General features: G+C 39.8%; 2 protein-coding genes across 4 annotated transcripts in view; one reads left to right on the top strand and one right to left on the bottom strand.

Moving 5' to 3' along the window:
- Positions 1-2,297: 2,297 nt before the first annotated feature.
- Positions 2,298-4,559, top strand: LOC146474028 (QRFP-like peptide receptor). Its single transcript, XM_085117650.1, has 3 exons — positions 2,298-2,423; positions 2,881-3,058; positions 3,129-4,559. Exon 3 carries the CDS (start codon positions 3,155-3,157, stop codon positions 4,229-4,231), a length of 1,077 nt encoding a protein of 358 aa, XP_084973776.1. The 5' UTR covers positions 2,298-2,423; positions 2,881-3,058; positions 3,129-3,154; the 3' UTR covers positions 4,232-4,559.
- A 5,070-nt stretch (positions 4,560-9,629) lies between these two features.
- LOC146474023 (E3 ubiquitin-protein ligase TRIM71-like) overlaps positions 9,630-15,043 on the bottom strand; it is a 46,110-nt gene continuing 40,696 nt past the window's right edge. For 2 of the 3 annotated variants that reach the window (XM_085118039.1, XM_085118041.1), the window contains exons 2-3: positions 11,551-12,272; positions 9,630-11,440 (exon numbers count right to left, since the gene is read on the bottom strand). In XM_085118039.1, coding sequence (XP_084974165.1) covers positions 10,610-11,440; positions 11,551-12,267 — 1,548 coding nt within the window. In that variant the 5' untranslated portion in view covers positions 12,268-12,272 and the 3' untranslated portion in view covers positions 9,630-10,609. Of the gene's footprint in view, positions 11,441-11,550; positions 12,283-15,043 lie in introns of all 3 variants that reach the window. The other variant, XM_085118038.1, reaches the window with a different exon arrangement.

The following is a 15,043-nucleotide window of genomic DNA, read 5'->3' as shown; positions in this document are numbered from 1 at the left end:
GGCTCCCCATCATAAACATGGACGCAACTCATCCTATTTTTACACACAATTCCTCTACGACGCAACAATGGTAGGAATTTCTAATATCACTCTTTAGCGTGCTATAGGAGCGAGCAAGCAAAACGAATCCAGGCGCAAGCATGTAAGCATGCATGTATGTTGCTCGCTTTTGTTCCTTTTAGACTTTTGATCGAATGAGTTAAAGGAGCCTAAGTTAATTACAAAATAGGTGATTTGCAAGGATGGTATTTTGCGATACTTTGTTTTGCGACCGGGATTTATGGAACTTTATTGGTGAAGTGTATGAGGGTGAACGGATGGATTTTTTAAAAAGTCGTCAAAATATGCATATTATTTGTGCCAGTCGTTAACCGCGTGGCAGGGAGGAAAATCGGTGAAACTCGGAGCAAAAAGGGGGTAGAGTTGGGATATTTTTTACGAATCGGAATTTGGAAAAGTTTCCCGTAGATGATATATTCTCTACTGCGAATATTTTTAATTGAAGGGCAAGTAAAAAACAGAAACGCGATAATCCGGTCTGACAAGACCGAAATAGTTGTCTATGGCTACTGCCTGGATGATATGGTTATGTGCATGCGTGAGATACAGCTGTGTATTGTGACTTTTAGATGTTTTATTAATTTCGTGTAACTTATGTCCTCATTTGCAATATCTCGTGTCGAATTCACTTGAAATTCCTTACGACTATTTAGTGACCAAAATCTGTTATTAAACAATATTTAGTGAGATAGAAAAATCACGAAAAGCTTGAGAAATCTCAGAACTTTGAGAAAAGCGATTGTTAAAAGCAGTGAATTAGGAAGGGCCGGCTAGACTCTGCAAGATTACTATTTAAGAATTCTCAAAAATGGTCTAACCGCGGGCACACCATTTTGTATGACTAAAAGTGAATGGGCAAATCCTAGATCCGCTACTTTTTGAAAACTTTTTTTCCAATAACTTTATCACACTGATAGGACCTTATCCAGTGCTGCATAATTACGAAAACATGTGACGTTGCTGATTTTGTTTTGCCTTCTATGTTTCATAATAGCTGTTATCACAATTGTGAGCAGTTTTACATGCATATTAGGCAATTGCATTATGTATTGTAATGCGGACCCTTCACTCTCTCCTTTTTAAGGCAGGTTTAATCCAACTACAATAATATTTATTAAAAAGAAGCGTGTAGTTAGGCTGTAAACAATTTTGAAGTAAAATCCTAGTATTTTGATCATGGTAATACACAAGAGGAAATTTACAACTGGAGAGTTTTCTTTTCGAGGAAAACAGATCCAAATTCATGTCCAGATAGAATTTAAAGCCGGTTGAGAGGTTTGCGTTCATGTAAAACCACTGCCATAACAAGGACACGTGTTTACATTTATTTTCTTAATTTACAAGATCCCTCCTTGAGTTGCTTTTGTCAGTCAACATATGTCAATATGTCTATTCGCTCGGACGAAGGGCTAACGTTCGAAACGCCAGCACTCGAATCTCTTTACGGTGGCGAAGTTACCTTATCAACTGTGTTGATAAAACCAAGCAAATAGGTCAATATGTGTTCCTTTACGTTGGTAAATTTATAAACTAATGTAGTTATTTTGCTACACATGGCATAATAAAGACTTAACATCCTTAACAGACATGTTCATTCTACCTTTTAAAAGGTTATTCTTTATATTATTATTCATATTGAATGCCAGGTGTCCTTACCTTCAGTGCTATTAAGTGAAGAAGACGAATTAAAAAGTTTGAGTTTTCTTCTTCGGATCTTACTATAACGACACAATTACATCAAAAAGGTTCGGTTGTTCATGGATGGTGGATTGCCACTTTAACTTTAAACTTAACGGTTTCAGTTTTGCTCTCTCATGGCGAAGGCATTAATTGGCGAACAGCCATTAGGGTCATAACCTACGTGAAGAATTTTGCGCGTGGTGCCAGCGTGCTGACGACAATAATTTTATCCACATCGTATTTTATCATGACATGTTTTTCATTATGAATTAAATTATAATGGACGGCTTCATCTATAGCAAAAAGTTATACGACAAAGAGTTATCTTCTGAGTGGGTGAAAAAGACAAAAGAAAAGAACAAAAAAAAAAAATAGCTGTATTGCGTTTTAAAAGCCACCCACTTCAAAAACAGTAGCGGTAGTGTTCTTGTTGAATGAGTTCTTTATGCTTTTAGAAAGCACTCAAAACAGAAAGCATTGCTTTTAAAAGCATCTTGCTTTTAAAAGCAATGCTTTCTGTTTTGAGTGCTTAAAAGCATCAACATGACCTAACACATCAGCTTTGGGAAAGGAACGTCCAAGTTTTTCATTACAACATCAATTTATTTCAACTTCGATCATGATATAAAACATAAAACACGCAAGGAAGTCAAGCGAGCTAGCACAGAGGAATTGTATGAAAGGTAAGCCAGGCTCGCGTTTATTTGTGCATTTTCCGCTCCTTTTTCATTATTTTTTAACTTTACTGTATAATATTTCTTATCCCAATTTATGCTTTAACCTTAAACTGCTATAATAGTAAAAAATATATTCTGAGTTTGGTGTAAATGAATAAATAAATAAACAAAAAAAAGACAATAATAAATAAATAAATAAACAAATAAATAAATGAACGAGTTTTGAAAAGTCGTAAAGCTATACCCGCTCAATGAAATCGTATTTTAAGTCATGTTAAGTGCCTTATGCTTTCACGAGGCACACCCAACGTCAATGAACCACGTTTGCGAGCTGAAGGTTCAACTTCACAAGGCACACTAAGTTAAAATTAATGAGCTATGCTAAAAAGGATGTATTTTATTGCTGAAGGTCCAATCACCGAATGAGTTACTAGCTAAATCGTGCTTCTTTCTAAAATTTCAGCCTCCAGGCTCATCACTTTGGTGTATATCAGGGATCATGAGCTAGACAGCACCGAGTAACGAAGGCCTTCACCGACTTAATCTGTTGAGGAAAAAGAGCCACGTTACATAAAACGGACAGCAAGAAATATTCGAGCAAGACATAACCCGTTCACAATTTCAACGTGATCTGAAAATAGGTAAACTTTGATCGTTTTAATTTTCATTTCAGTAAGGTACAACAAGTAACCTTTTAATGGACTTTCACAGGTATTGCAGATTGCTGAAGGTTGGATATGGACCACAACAACAGCAAAAACTTTTCATTTCCAAGCAACGGTTCAGACCGTCAAACTGCAACCTACATTTTCACACCAGCAGGCTCCAAGGCAAAACTGGTTTTGTTCCTATCAGCTTTGACCACGGCATTGATCGGATTTGTAGGGAATAGCCTTACACTGTATTTTATTTCAAAGAAGCAACGGGTCAACCGTTTTCAGAAAAGAGTGTTCATGAAAAATTTGAATCTTTACATAAAAAGTTTAGCTCTCTCCGACGTCCTTTGCACTGCAGTATCGTTCCCACTAACATGTATCCAGATGTATTTTGACGTCTTTCAAAACGATTGGTCCTGCAGGATAGTTCGCTATTTTCACATCGTTTTTCCTGTTATAACCGTTAATAATCTCGTTGTAATAAGTTTGGAGAAGCACTTCTCGTTGAAGCGAGTTCCACGAACGTTTCGCGTCTCGACTGTTCGTAAATTGATTTTCCTGGCTTGGGTTTTTGGGTGTGTCAGTACTCTGCTACCCGTTGCTACATTCAGAGGAATAAGATACGATCTCAACAACACGCATTTTACGGTTGTTTGCCGGTACGATAAAGAATACTTACCATTTCGACTAACGTTTCTATCATTTATTGTAGTGGAATATGTTTTACCTAGTATACTCCTAACAGTAATTAATGTATCCTTAAGTAGAAGATTGTGGGTATTTATAAACGTTAGATCTAAGGTGCTCAGACCAAGAAATAATCTAATCAAAGACAAAATGAGGGGAACATTACTTCTAATTGTAATAACTTTCGCTTTTATCATTCCTTATTTTTCGTACCTGGCATATGTAACATATAACATGATTGCTAAACCACAGCTAATGGATTTCCAAACTGATTACGTCATTCGCTACGGGAGTGGGTTGTTAGGATTTTCTAACAGTGCAATCAATTTTGCACTTTACGTCGCTCAAATGGAAGGTTTTAGAAATTTTTTAAGGAACCTTTTCTGTAAATCAAACACTGTGGGATATGAATTGAAAGACCTTAAGACAAGTAACAAGGCATCTGCTCAGCGAAGAATTGAAGTGTGTTGAATTTCCAACAAAATGTGAGTTAACTTCGGAAGTGATTTATGTAATATATCAAACACGAGAAAGCGTTTTTCATCAGATATCCAAACACTGAGAAGTAGGTTGAAAAAACGAGGCGCAGCCGATTTTTTTTTAAAACGACTTCGAGGTGTTTGGATAAATGATGAAACACACGTTCGAGTGTTTGATATGGCTTCTCAAATGATCAATAATTCTTGGAGAAATTCAAAGCTAAAGTTGGCAAAATTTTATGGTAATTAGGATCACATATCCAAACCACGGTCACGGTAGTTATTTTCTTTGTTTTCTTTCGATGAATTATTAATGAGTTTGAGAATGAAAAATAAAACATTTTCAAGTCAACGGGAAATGTTTGTCGCAATTTTGGCCTTACCACGTAATGGACCTTACTTTAAAAAAAAATGCCTAGCTTACTTGGTTACTTTTTCAGAGCCAAAAATTACTGTGTATACACATAACCGAGTGTCAGACAAGAACCAATTGACGTTACGTCTCCAACAGCAACAACGGAAAAAATCGGGGCCAAATCCTCCCTCAAAAAGTTATTGGCCTATAAGTCGGAAAAGATTTCTTTTTATCTATCAGAATTTCAAACAGCGTTGACTACTCTATTTTCTACTTTATTTGTATTGCTGATTATCAAAGGCGTGTTACTTTAGCAAGAAATTCAGAAATATGACAGAAAGAAAGGACAACCTTTAGCATTTATACTCAGCCGTGTTTAGCTAAAGACTTTGAGGTAATTGTAAAGGGTATACCAACAATAACGTTACAAAGTGTGCTACTGAACGTGCTTAAAGCATTCTAGCCAATTTTACAAAAAAGGAAAATAATAATTACTGAGCAATAAATTACCAAGAGCTCTTTGCATTACACAGTCTGAAACAACCATTAAACCTTTATTCAGGCGGTTTTTCCTTAGAGGGCAACGAGAAACATGAGAAAAAATTCGGCACATTGTAAATCGTATTCAGGCTTGCACCTGTACATGTCCTGGAAATGGTGCCATAGATCTATGAAGATGAAGGTAACGTTATGAAAGTCCATCGTGCTGGATTGACTTACAATCCAGCACAAGGAAAAGTTGCGTTCACACTCACTCGTGCCTGAGCTTCGTTAAAAAATCATCCCGTTTGAACAGGGCCTTAACATACATCTAAGCTTACTCACAGCTACTCAAATGACGCGTCATTTGAGTAGCTGTAAACTGTACTATAGGATAGAAAAAACTACCGTAAAAAGTTTTTTCTGTAGAGGTGAACCATGGCTGGGTTTGGTAAAGGTCTTCAATAATAATCTATATCGCCTTACGGAGTTGTCGCGTAGGCTTTCCGACAATTTCCATTAAAATTGGCAAATACGGCGGTTTTCAATTGAGTTTCGAAAGTAATTTCGCATTTGCTTGGGCTTTGCTTTACTGTGCTCTGTGTTTGGGTTACAAAACCCGCGCACACTTTCTCAACCAACAATAAGCAAAACCCAAACCTGAACCAATCACAACCAATCGTGACCTACTCGTAATCGCATTCTCCCTCACCGGTGGATCCATGTATTTTATTCGAGTTCTGATTGGTTCATTGCGCTGTTTAAAACTGTTGAGATTGGCCAGAGTTATTACTTTGGTTTTGGTTTTATGAAACTTAATTAAACACTGTTCTAGCTGTATATTGTAAAGCTGTAGTTACAAAGTAACAAATAAAGACTATTCAATACACGTGTCCGATCTTTTTAAGAAGTACGAGAACCATTTTTTTTTTTTGTTAAGGTGATAGGGTAGTGGAACCTTAATTCCATTTGTAGCCCGTCTTGGAACCAAAATCAAGTGCAGGACGCTAGGCTGACTTAGCGTGACCTCTAGATATATGGCGATACTTACTAAAGATGTCTTTCAGCGAGCGAATCTATCAGTACATAACTGAAATTATGAAAGATGTATTATATATTTATTGTCGAAAACAACCGTATTCAGAAGTCCAACTGAGAAAAATGTATGCTTTCTTGATTCTTGAAAAAGGTTCTTCGTGAACTGAATCCGTCAGATGATACATTTTATAAAGCTTATTCCTAAACCTAAACATATTCTTTCGCTTGCATTCAAATTAGCCCTTCTTGCCTTGTTCAAGGTAAAATATTCTTTTGATTTTTGAAGCTCTATGACTTACAGAACTTATCAGAATGAGACCCTCTAGAGGAGAGGAAGAGTGAAGGAATAATTGTAAGAGCCTGAGCAAGATGGCTTGAACAAAGGAAAGAAAAGTAACAAAATACTTTTTAAGCTCTGAAATATGTTAGAAAATTGAATCTAAAGTGTCCTTTGTCCATGACGTTAACTGTGCGCATTGCATGCTAGGACTATTTGCTTGCACTGGTCGCAATCTTAAATAAAGACTTTGTTGTTGTTGTTAAAGGGGAAGTATCACGCAAATTGCTGTCATTTCGAAACCCAAAAATGTTTGTCTGTCAGCAGAAACAACGAACTAGTTGTCTAGTTTTGTTATAAATAATCACCCCAGCGCAATAAAACTGCCCATTAATTCATAATGGGTTATTGCGTGTGGTCCATGTAAAATCTTTGAAAGGGTTAGAAATTTCTATAAAAACTTGTCACTTTGGGGCATCCTAATTTGGTAGACTCCGGACGAAAATGGATTATTCTTCGAAAATGGAAATATACGGAAGCTTTCTGAAGAATTGCACAAGATATTTGAGGGTAATTAAAAGTGACAGGCGAGGAAATCACGAAAGTATAAAAGGTCTTGTAAGGATAACATAGTTCCTGGAATCGATGTTCTTCTTAACGAAGTCTATAATAAGTTCTGGCACTTTCTTGGCCATAGCTTAGTTGAATCGTTTAATGCGGTGTTTGAGTCAGAATATCTGTCGACTTCACAGAGACAGGCGATGATACCTCTCATTGATGATAAAGATAAGGACAGAGCACTTACCTTTCATTAATACAACGACTTCAAAAGCACTAATTATCCCGCCACAGCAGCTGCAGCGATCAGTCCCGATTTTGTGTCAGCTTTCATATTTCTAGTCGTCTTGTGTGTTTCATCGCTCGCTAAAATTCTCCTTAATAGACTTGGTGAAACCTTACTTTTCTCTACCTCATAAAATATTATCCTTCCGAGTCCCTGGTAGATTCTTAAAAAGCCACCCCTTCCCCCCCCCCCTGGCCAATTTTATTCCACCCCGGTGTATAATTTAATTCACGTCCCCTGGTGTGATTTGTCGCTAGAGGAAGAAACTCTCAAACCCATAAAATTCTGTATTCAAAGCGGTTTTCTTACCCTATATATAGCTGCTTTTCTTGTCTAGATCTTTAACTTTGCAGTTGTCATCTGAAATAAAATCGACGTCTGGTGCTGTGTAAAAGCGAGAACCGCGGGAAGAAATATGTGCAGTTAGCAAATATGTTAAGCGTCTAGTCTCCAGATCAAGCCTCATTCCCAGACCTAATCGCGCTTATCGAGCGAGCAGACAAGCTGCCATCGTAGGTTATCGTAAGACTTAGCACCGAGCGCGTCTCCCCGATCAGTTCAACAGGCACCACGCGCCAAGGACGACTGGCGATGTGGCTGCCCCAGATTCACATTTATGAAACATTTTCGAACTCGTAAAGCGCACGCTCGCGTGAAGTACTAGCGTCTCGCGCATTCGTACCACGGAGCAGGGCAAAAAGTAGACTGTTCTTTAGTCTAAACTTATTTAGCAGGCACCTGTGTTAGCACAGAAGACGACGTTAAGAACGCACTTGATACGTTACAACTTGCTTATTTTCCGAGACATCCGCCATGATGATTGACAAAAGAAAGAAAGAAAGAAAGAAAACAAAACAAAACAAAAAACAAAAAAAACTCACACACACAAAACAAAACTATTTTCTCTTTCTTGTTATTATATAAAATTTAGTGGTATACCGAGTGGTAGGAAATCGATAAAAACGCTATCCAGCCAGTGACGATATTCATTTTTATCCGCACGTATATCATTTTTGACCAATCAGCTCGCAGTATTTTCGCGCGCTGTCAAGCACTTGTGGTTTTCCGAAGGGTTTTCCGTGGTTTGGCTGTCGTTTGGTCTTTTGGGAGTTTTGGAGTTTGTCTTTTCGTGAGTCGAAGTTAAGGCCCCGTTTATATGGACAAAAGTTGTCCCGGGTAGAAGGGTCACCCACCTACCCGAGCTACCCTGGGCGAGCCAACTTTTCCTACATTTCCTTACAAAACTTGGCGAGCCGTTTACATGAGAAACAAAAAGTTGGCTGGGCTAGAAGGGTGACCCGCCTAGCCGGGTCACCCTTTTGCGATGGTAGGGTCACCCTCCTAGCCGGGCCAACTTTTCTCCATATAAACACTTTGGCTCGCCTAGCCGGGTCAACTCCGTCAAGGCGAGACAATCAGAGCATGCGCGAGCTCTGTTGTCATTGGGAAAGAAAAATGGCGGCCAGACCAAAGTCCAGCTCATCTGGCTCGGTAAAGAAGTGGTCTTGGAGCCCTACTATGGTTGAGTCGATTATCGACAGTTTCAAGGGGGTATAAAAGCATGTGCGAGTTCAATGCCACCGACTTGAAAAGGTATCAGTAAATCATTTGGCGTTTAGTGTTATCAAGTCATGCCACAACAAACGCTTCGTTTAACTTTAGAGGTCATGTATCTCAGTTTTGTGTGATTACAAACTTAACAACGGCGAAATTCAACGCGAAAAGAACTTGAAATGTCACGCGGCTAGATTCAGTCAACCACGACTTGAGTAGCGGCCTTCGCAAACCGATTTTGCCCGGCAAGTTTTAACTTCAGAATTGTTTAACTTGGTTTCAAAAACCATAGGAACCAGAATTTCTTGGGTATAAAAAGCCAACGTTTGTAAACCTAAGAAAAACAACCGATTTGATTGCAGACTTCGAGGCGTTTTTTTTTTTTCCGCATGTTTTCATGATCTCTAGACGGTCAGCTCTTGGCTCGGCAAAGGGGTCAACTTTTTTCTCATATAAACGCTCGCTAAAGTTGACTCGGCTGGGAGGGTGACCCTCTTGCCCAGGACAACTTTTCTCCATATAAACGGGGCATAAACTAAAATGGAGACAAGCAGATTTGTCGAGATCACAGATGAGAAACTGATCGAATTTCTAGAAGAACAAAAAAACCGAATACAAAGAGGAAAACTGCGTACGACGTCGAGTTATTCAAGGGTTTCATACAGACATCAAATCCTGGCTTACTTGGTTCAACATCTGTTCATGAGCTTTCGCCGCAAGTTCTGAACGACCTCCTTTCGAAGTTCATCTTTGGCGTTAGAAAAAAAGATGGCTCTGCCTATGAACCAACAAGTTTGAAAGGTTTTCTTTCAAGCATCCAGTGATATCTGAACAAACAGAACTACGGCTTCACAATTTTTACTGACGCTGCGTTTAAAACTACAATGCCTACCCTCAAAGCAAAACAAAAGGATCTAAAAGCCAAGGGATTGGGAAACAAGCCTAGGACATCGGATAGCCTAACAGACGAGGAAATTGAAAAACTTCATGCTTCCAAATTCCTAGGGATTGAAAGCCCTCAAGCCGTTATAAACACTTTGTGGCTAAATTCGACCATACATTTTGGCCTTCGCGGCGGCAAAGAACAGATCTAGAGAGAGTTACGCTGGGGAGATGTCAAACTCGAACAAACGCCCGACGGAAAAACGTATTTAGAATACTTGGTTAAAAGGCAGACTAAAACTAGAACTGGCTCTGACCCTAGAGATACGCGAAAAAATGTACTCAACTCCCGATCTACCAGCTGAGAGAGATCCAGTTCGTGTTTACAAAATTTATGCAAGCAAGCGCCCGGAAAGCATGAAAACGGATGACTCCCCATTTTACTTGGCGGTGAATAATCTTTTGGATACTGAGAAAGTTTATTGTAGTACACGATCGCGATTTACCTTCTGATCTTCAGTTAAAGAGGCTTGAAAAGCCTTTGATATTTTGTGAGACATACATAAAGCTGTGGCAATCATAAATTCCCTATTTGTGGCCATGTCTCAGCCGATACACTTTTTCTTGGATATAGGAATGTCTAATTTTGAGGCCGAGGTTGAACGAATAACTGAATGTTCTTCTTCTATTTATTTTACGTTTGGAGTCCAAAACGTTCTTAGCATGTTCTTAAGTGGTATAGAATTTCCGAAAACCGATATGAATGTTATCAGCTGGGAAACCTGAGACCATTGTACGCTGTATCATATAAAATTCCTTTGCAAGTTCTAACTGTGTGTTTTAGCTAGATGCAAAAAGCACGTCGGGTACGTTGTTAGCATGTTCTTAAAAATCTGGCTCAATTTCAACCTTAAGGTTCTTATACCAATGAGTGCGTTACTTAATATGGACCACAAACAAAAATCCATGAAGAGGAGCTAAAGACACGAGTGCATTTGGAATGGCACAAAGCACTAAATCCATCAACTCGCATCGTATCACTACGGTGCGGCTCATTGTTGTTTCTATAGTACGTCATGGGTGCTGATCGCCCACCACAGTAATAGCAGGTCACCCTACCAACTGGAACTAACTGTACAGTAAAAGGGCTGCGTTGAATGTGAGAGCCACATGAGAGTACAGACATCATATAGTTACCCTTCGTACCAGCTGGAGCTGTGTAGGTTGCCAAGTAAGTGCCGTCGCCATTATCCTTCACATTGACCTCTACCATCTTCTCTCCCTTCACTTCTTTGAGCTCCACAACAAAGATGTCGCCGCCCAAACCGCATAGACGACCTTGGGAATCATGTGCGGTAATAGTGAATGACGCCTCTCGTCCTGTTGCCGCATGCTTCAATCCCGAGCCTGTCGCAGTGGTGTTGGCAGCGCATGCAGTGTTGCCTGAAACGAAACCCACCTTACTGAGCAGGTCCACTAGCCGCCCCAGGTCGAAGGAAAACTTGAGTATACCGTTGCTTTGCGGTTCAAGGACAGGAGGTTGCCTCTCCAAGGCTCCTAGAGTTGACACTATATCCGATCTGGCGACAAGGAGCTCAGTGTTACCTGGGGATTGGATAGCGGTGTTGGCACGCTGCACAGCACTCTCCAAGCAGGCCTGAAATACGCGCAGACGGTCCCGCTGCTCAGTGAGGGTGAATGACTTGGTCTTGTAAAGATTATCCAACTCATTCATCAGAAGTTGTTCTTGGGCGGTGACAGCGGAAAGAAACTGCAACACAAGGAAAAATCAAATCTATTTAGTCTCAAACAAATAGAACAACAGCAACAACAACAACAATAACAACATGGGCAAATAAGTTAAAAAAAAGACAATCTTACTTCTTTGAATGTGCCTTGAATCAGGGAAGCCTGTTTTTCGTACGCTTGTTTGAGTTCAAGACTCACACCCTCCACCCCCTCTTCCGCAGCTTTTATCTCCTCTGCATGAGTACTGGCTTTGGTGACAAGTGCTTCCATCTCCTGTCGGTACTTAGAGGCAGCCTCAGCTAGGGATAAACATTTATGGCCGTTGTGCTTGAGAGTGACACAGTCTCTACAAACGACATGGCCACAATCTTCATCAAAGAATCGGAACTGCTCGTTGTGTTCGGAACAGTAAACCGGCACAGCCGCCAGCTTTGGGTTTGCCTTCAATTCTTCAAGGGAGACAACGCGGTGATCGCGAGTGGCCTTTTGTCGAGTGTGAAAGCGGGCTGCATCCTTGCACATGTTCTCTTTGCAATCCAAACAACAGGAGGCCGCCGGGTGTTGCTCGTGGTCGCAAATTTCGCAGACAGGCCACTCTTCATCTTCTTCTTGTTTCTGTGGCATGGTCAGTAGGATGTCCAACAGTGCAAAATTCTTTGGCAGCCCTGCGACTCCAGCAGGCACGGAAACAATATTTCTGCATGTGGGACAGTTGACAGCTTTTTCATTTAGCAACCTCTCCAGGCAGTCTGAGCAGAAACTGTGACCACAACTCAGCAGACGAGGGCAACGCGTTTGGTCATCGAAACGTTCGCAACAGATTGAGCACTCTAACGCCTCGGACGCCATTCTCCCTAAAATAAACTACAACAACAGGAAAAAATTTTATAAGATTCACCATACAAAATGAAGTCTGTGCAGTGATGGATAGGCCCATATGTGGCCTTTGTGAGCCAACTTAAAAATGATCCATGAAGCCTCTTTCAGAAAACAAAATGAATAGCTTCAGTGGTGAGGAGAGGGAGGGGAAGGGGGAAGGGGAGGGTGTGGGGGAGGGGGAAGAAGGATGAATAAAAAATTGAATGACCCTGAAAAGAAATTTCACCGAAGGGATGTGAACTAACGTGTAACAGACCATCCAGGCCTGTAGGCAGGCTTTTTCTGCAGAGGGTGCGATCCAAAGAGTTGACGAACTAAATGAGCGCCGGAGGCGCGAGCCTCTTGGGGGTTCCGGGGGAGTTCGTCTTTGAGGAAACAACATCGGCACATATTTTTTCTCTGCTCTCAAAACTTTGTAAGTCTAAGGCTACAGGACTAGATAATATTTCAGCTAAATTGTTAAGGGAGTGCCCGGATTTAATTGCAGCGTCTCTCACTTATATATTTAACCAATCCCTGTTAACTGGTATTTTTCCTGATGAGTGGAAGTCTGCTAGGGTTACCCCATTGTATAAACATTCTGGAAAACGCAATGATCCCACAAACTATCGACCAATATCAGTAATCCCAGTCGTGGCTAAAATATTTGAACGGGTTGTGTATGACCAGTTATACTATTATCTTACTGAAAACTGTATTCTTTCTCGTCATCAATCCGTATTTCGTTCTCTACACTCTACGGTTACTGCGTTACTCGAAGCTACGGATAGTTGGGCCATGAATATTAATCGCGGTTTCGTCAATGCCGTTGTCTCTCTAGATTTAAAAAAGGCTTTCGACACCGTCGACCACAATATTCTATTAACAAAATTGCAATTCTATGGAATACGCGGTCTCTGTCACAAATGGTTTACGTCATATTTCAGCAATCGCACTCAAACTTGTCTAATGAACTCCTTTATGTCCAATCCAGAATTAGTCAAATGTGGTGTCCCCCAGGGAACAATTCTAGGACCCTTACTTTTTCTATCAAATATTAATGACCTGCCTAATTGTCTGTATTTTTCACAACCTAGAATGTATGCAGATGACAGACACCAGCCTCACCTTCGCTAGCGCAGATTTAAAACATATTGATGACGGCCTTAACTATGATTTAAACAGGGTGTATACATGGCTATCTGCCAATAAACTGACCTTGAATTTAACAAAAACTGAATTCATGTTAGTTGCGTCGAGACAGAAGTTATCAACATTTCCTGAAATTCCATCTTTCAGTATAAATGATCACCCAATGGAGCAGGTGTCATTCGCTAAATCTCTTGGTGTGCACATCGACCAAAACATGAACTGGGAATGTCATATACAGAACATTTGTAAAAAGATTGCTTCTTCTTTGGGCGCAATTAAGCGAATAAGACACCTTATACCTTTTAACATATTAATTAATGTATATGACGCCCTAGTTCAACCACATATTAATTACTGTAGTGTTGTTTGGGGCAACTGTGGCAGTGGTCTCTCTGAAAAGCTTCAGAAGCTCCAAAATCATGCAGCCCGTATTTTAACGTGTCAAATTATGACTCTAACATCGATGAATTGTTCCGGGCAATGGGTTGGCGTAAACTAAAATACCAAAGATTGGAATCAGCTGGTATTATGATGTACAAATCTTTACATGGAATGATCCCTGAATATCTGAGTCCTAGATTTGTTTCTTGAAACGACGTAACATCATATCGATTAAGGAATACTGAAAATAAATTGGCTCTTCCGCAGCCCCGCACCAATTATTTAAAGAAGAGTTTCTCTTATCATGGGGCCAGGTTGTGGAACAGCCTATCTAGTGACCTTCGTGCAGCAACATATTTTCATGATTTTAAATTTAATCTACGTCACCACAGTTTTGAATAAGTTTTAACACGGCATCCTTGTAAAGCAGCTTCTAGTATGGGGTTAACAGTAGTTTAGGTTAGTTAGTTTAGTTAGGTATGATTTTGGTTATCTTTTATCTTTTACGTCTTTATAATATTTGCTAAAGGATTTACCGTGTCTAAATAAAGTTACCATACCATACCATACCATACCATACCATGGCTAGGTCTCATAATGTGAGGTCCATTTTAGAGGGGTTTTGCATTCAAAATGATACCCCTTTATAATATGTTATATTTCTTAGCATCCTATTACAGAAATTTAATATAAATTTCAAAAACTGTTTTAGAAAAATTGCTACTTTGTTTGTTAGACTGACACATACGAAATACCAAAAGTTGTGCTTGTTTAGGGAATGTCCACAAATAATAAAATCACAGCTTGTATTTTGCAGCTTCAGTGTGCTGGCACTCTTAATCTACTGTAAATCATGAGCAGCAAAATCATTAATACTCCATTGGGTGGCACATACCCATATTAGTCTTATGAGCGAGTTCCCCGCCCCCATCCCCGGGTTCTTAAGGTTGTGTTGATAATTGTTGTTTCGACTCATAAAAGTTATATACTTTCAAGAGACTCTAATCAGCGCAACTGTAACAAATGCAAAATATAAAGTTAATACTTTCTTTTCATATAGAAGTCGCACGCATCACGTCTGCAATACTAGTGCAGTTTTCTATCTAGTGAGCTATCAAACCAACCATGACTTGGACATATTGTTAGTTCGTATGTTGAAATACTCGAGGATCGATTGGACAGGAGCTTCATGCTTCGATTGACTTGATCTCTCAGTTGGTCGAACACCGCACCA

The sequence above is a fragment of the Pavona decussata genome, unplaced genomic scaffold (assembly GCF_977016875.1).
Source record: "Pavona decussata unplaced genomic scaffold, jaPavDecu1.1 SCAFFOLD_92, whole genome shotgun sequence".
NCBI lineage: Eukaryota > Metazoa > Cnidaria > Anthozoa > Scleractinia > Agariciidae > Pavona > Pavona decussata.
The sequence above is the reverse complement of the archived record's forward strand: the minus strand, read 5'-3'. Positions and strand labels throughout refer to the sequence as shown.

What these genes read in the sequence shown, in the direction of transcription:
- LOC146474028 (XM_085117650.1), top strand. Translation starts at nt 3,155, where the DNA reads ATGGACCACAACAACAGCAAAAACTTTTCATTTCCAAGCAACGGTTCA.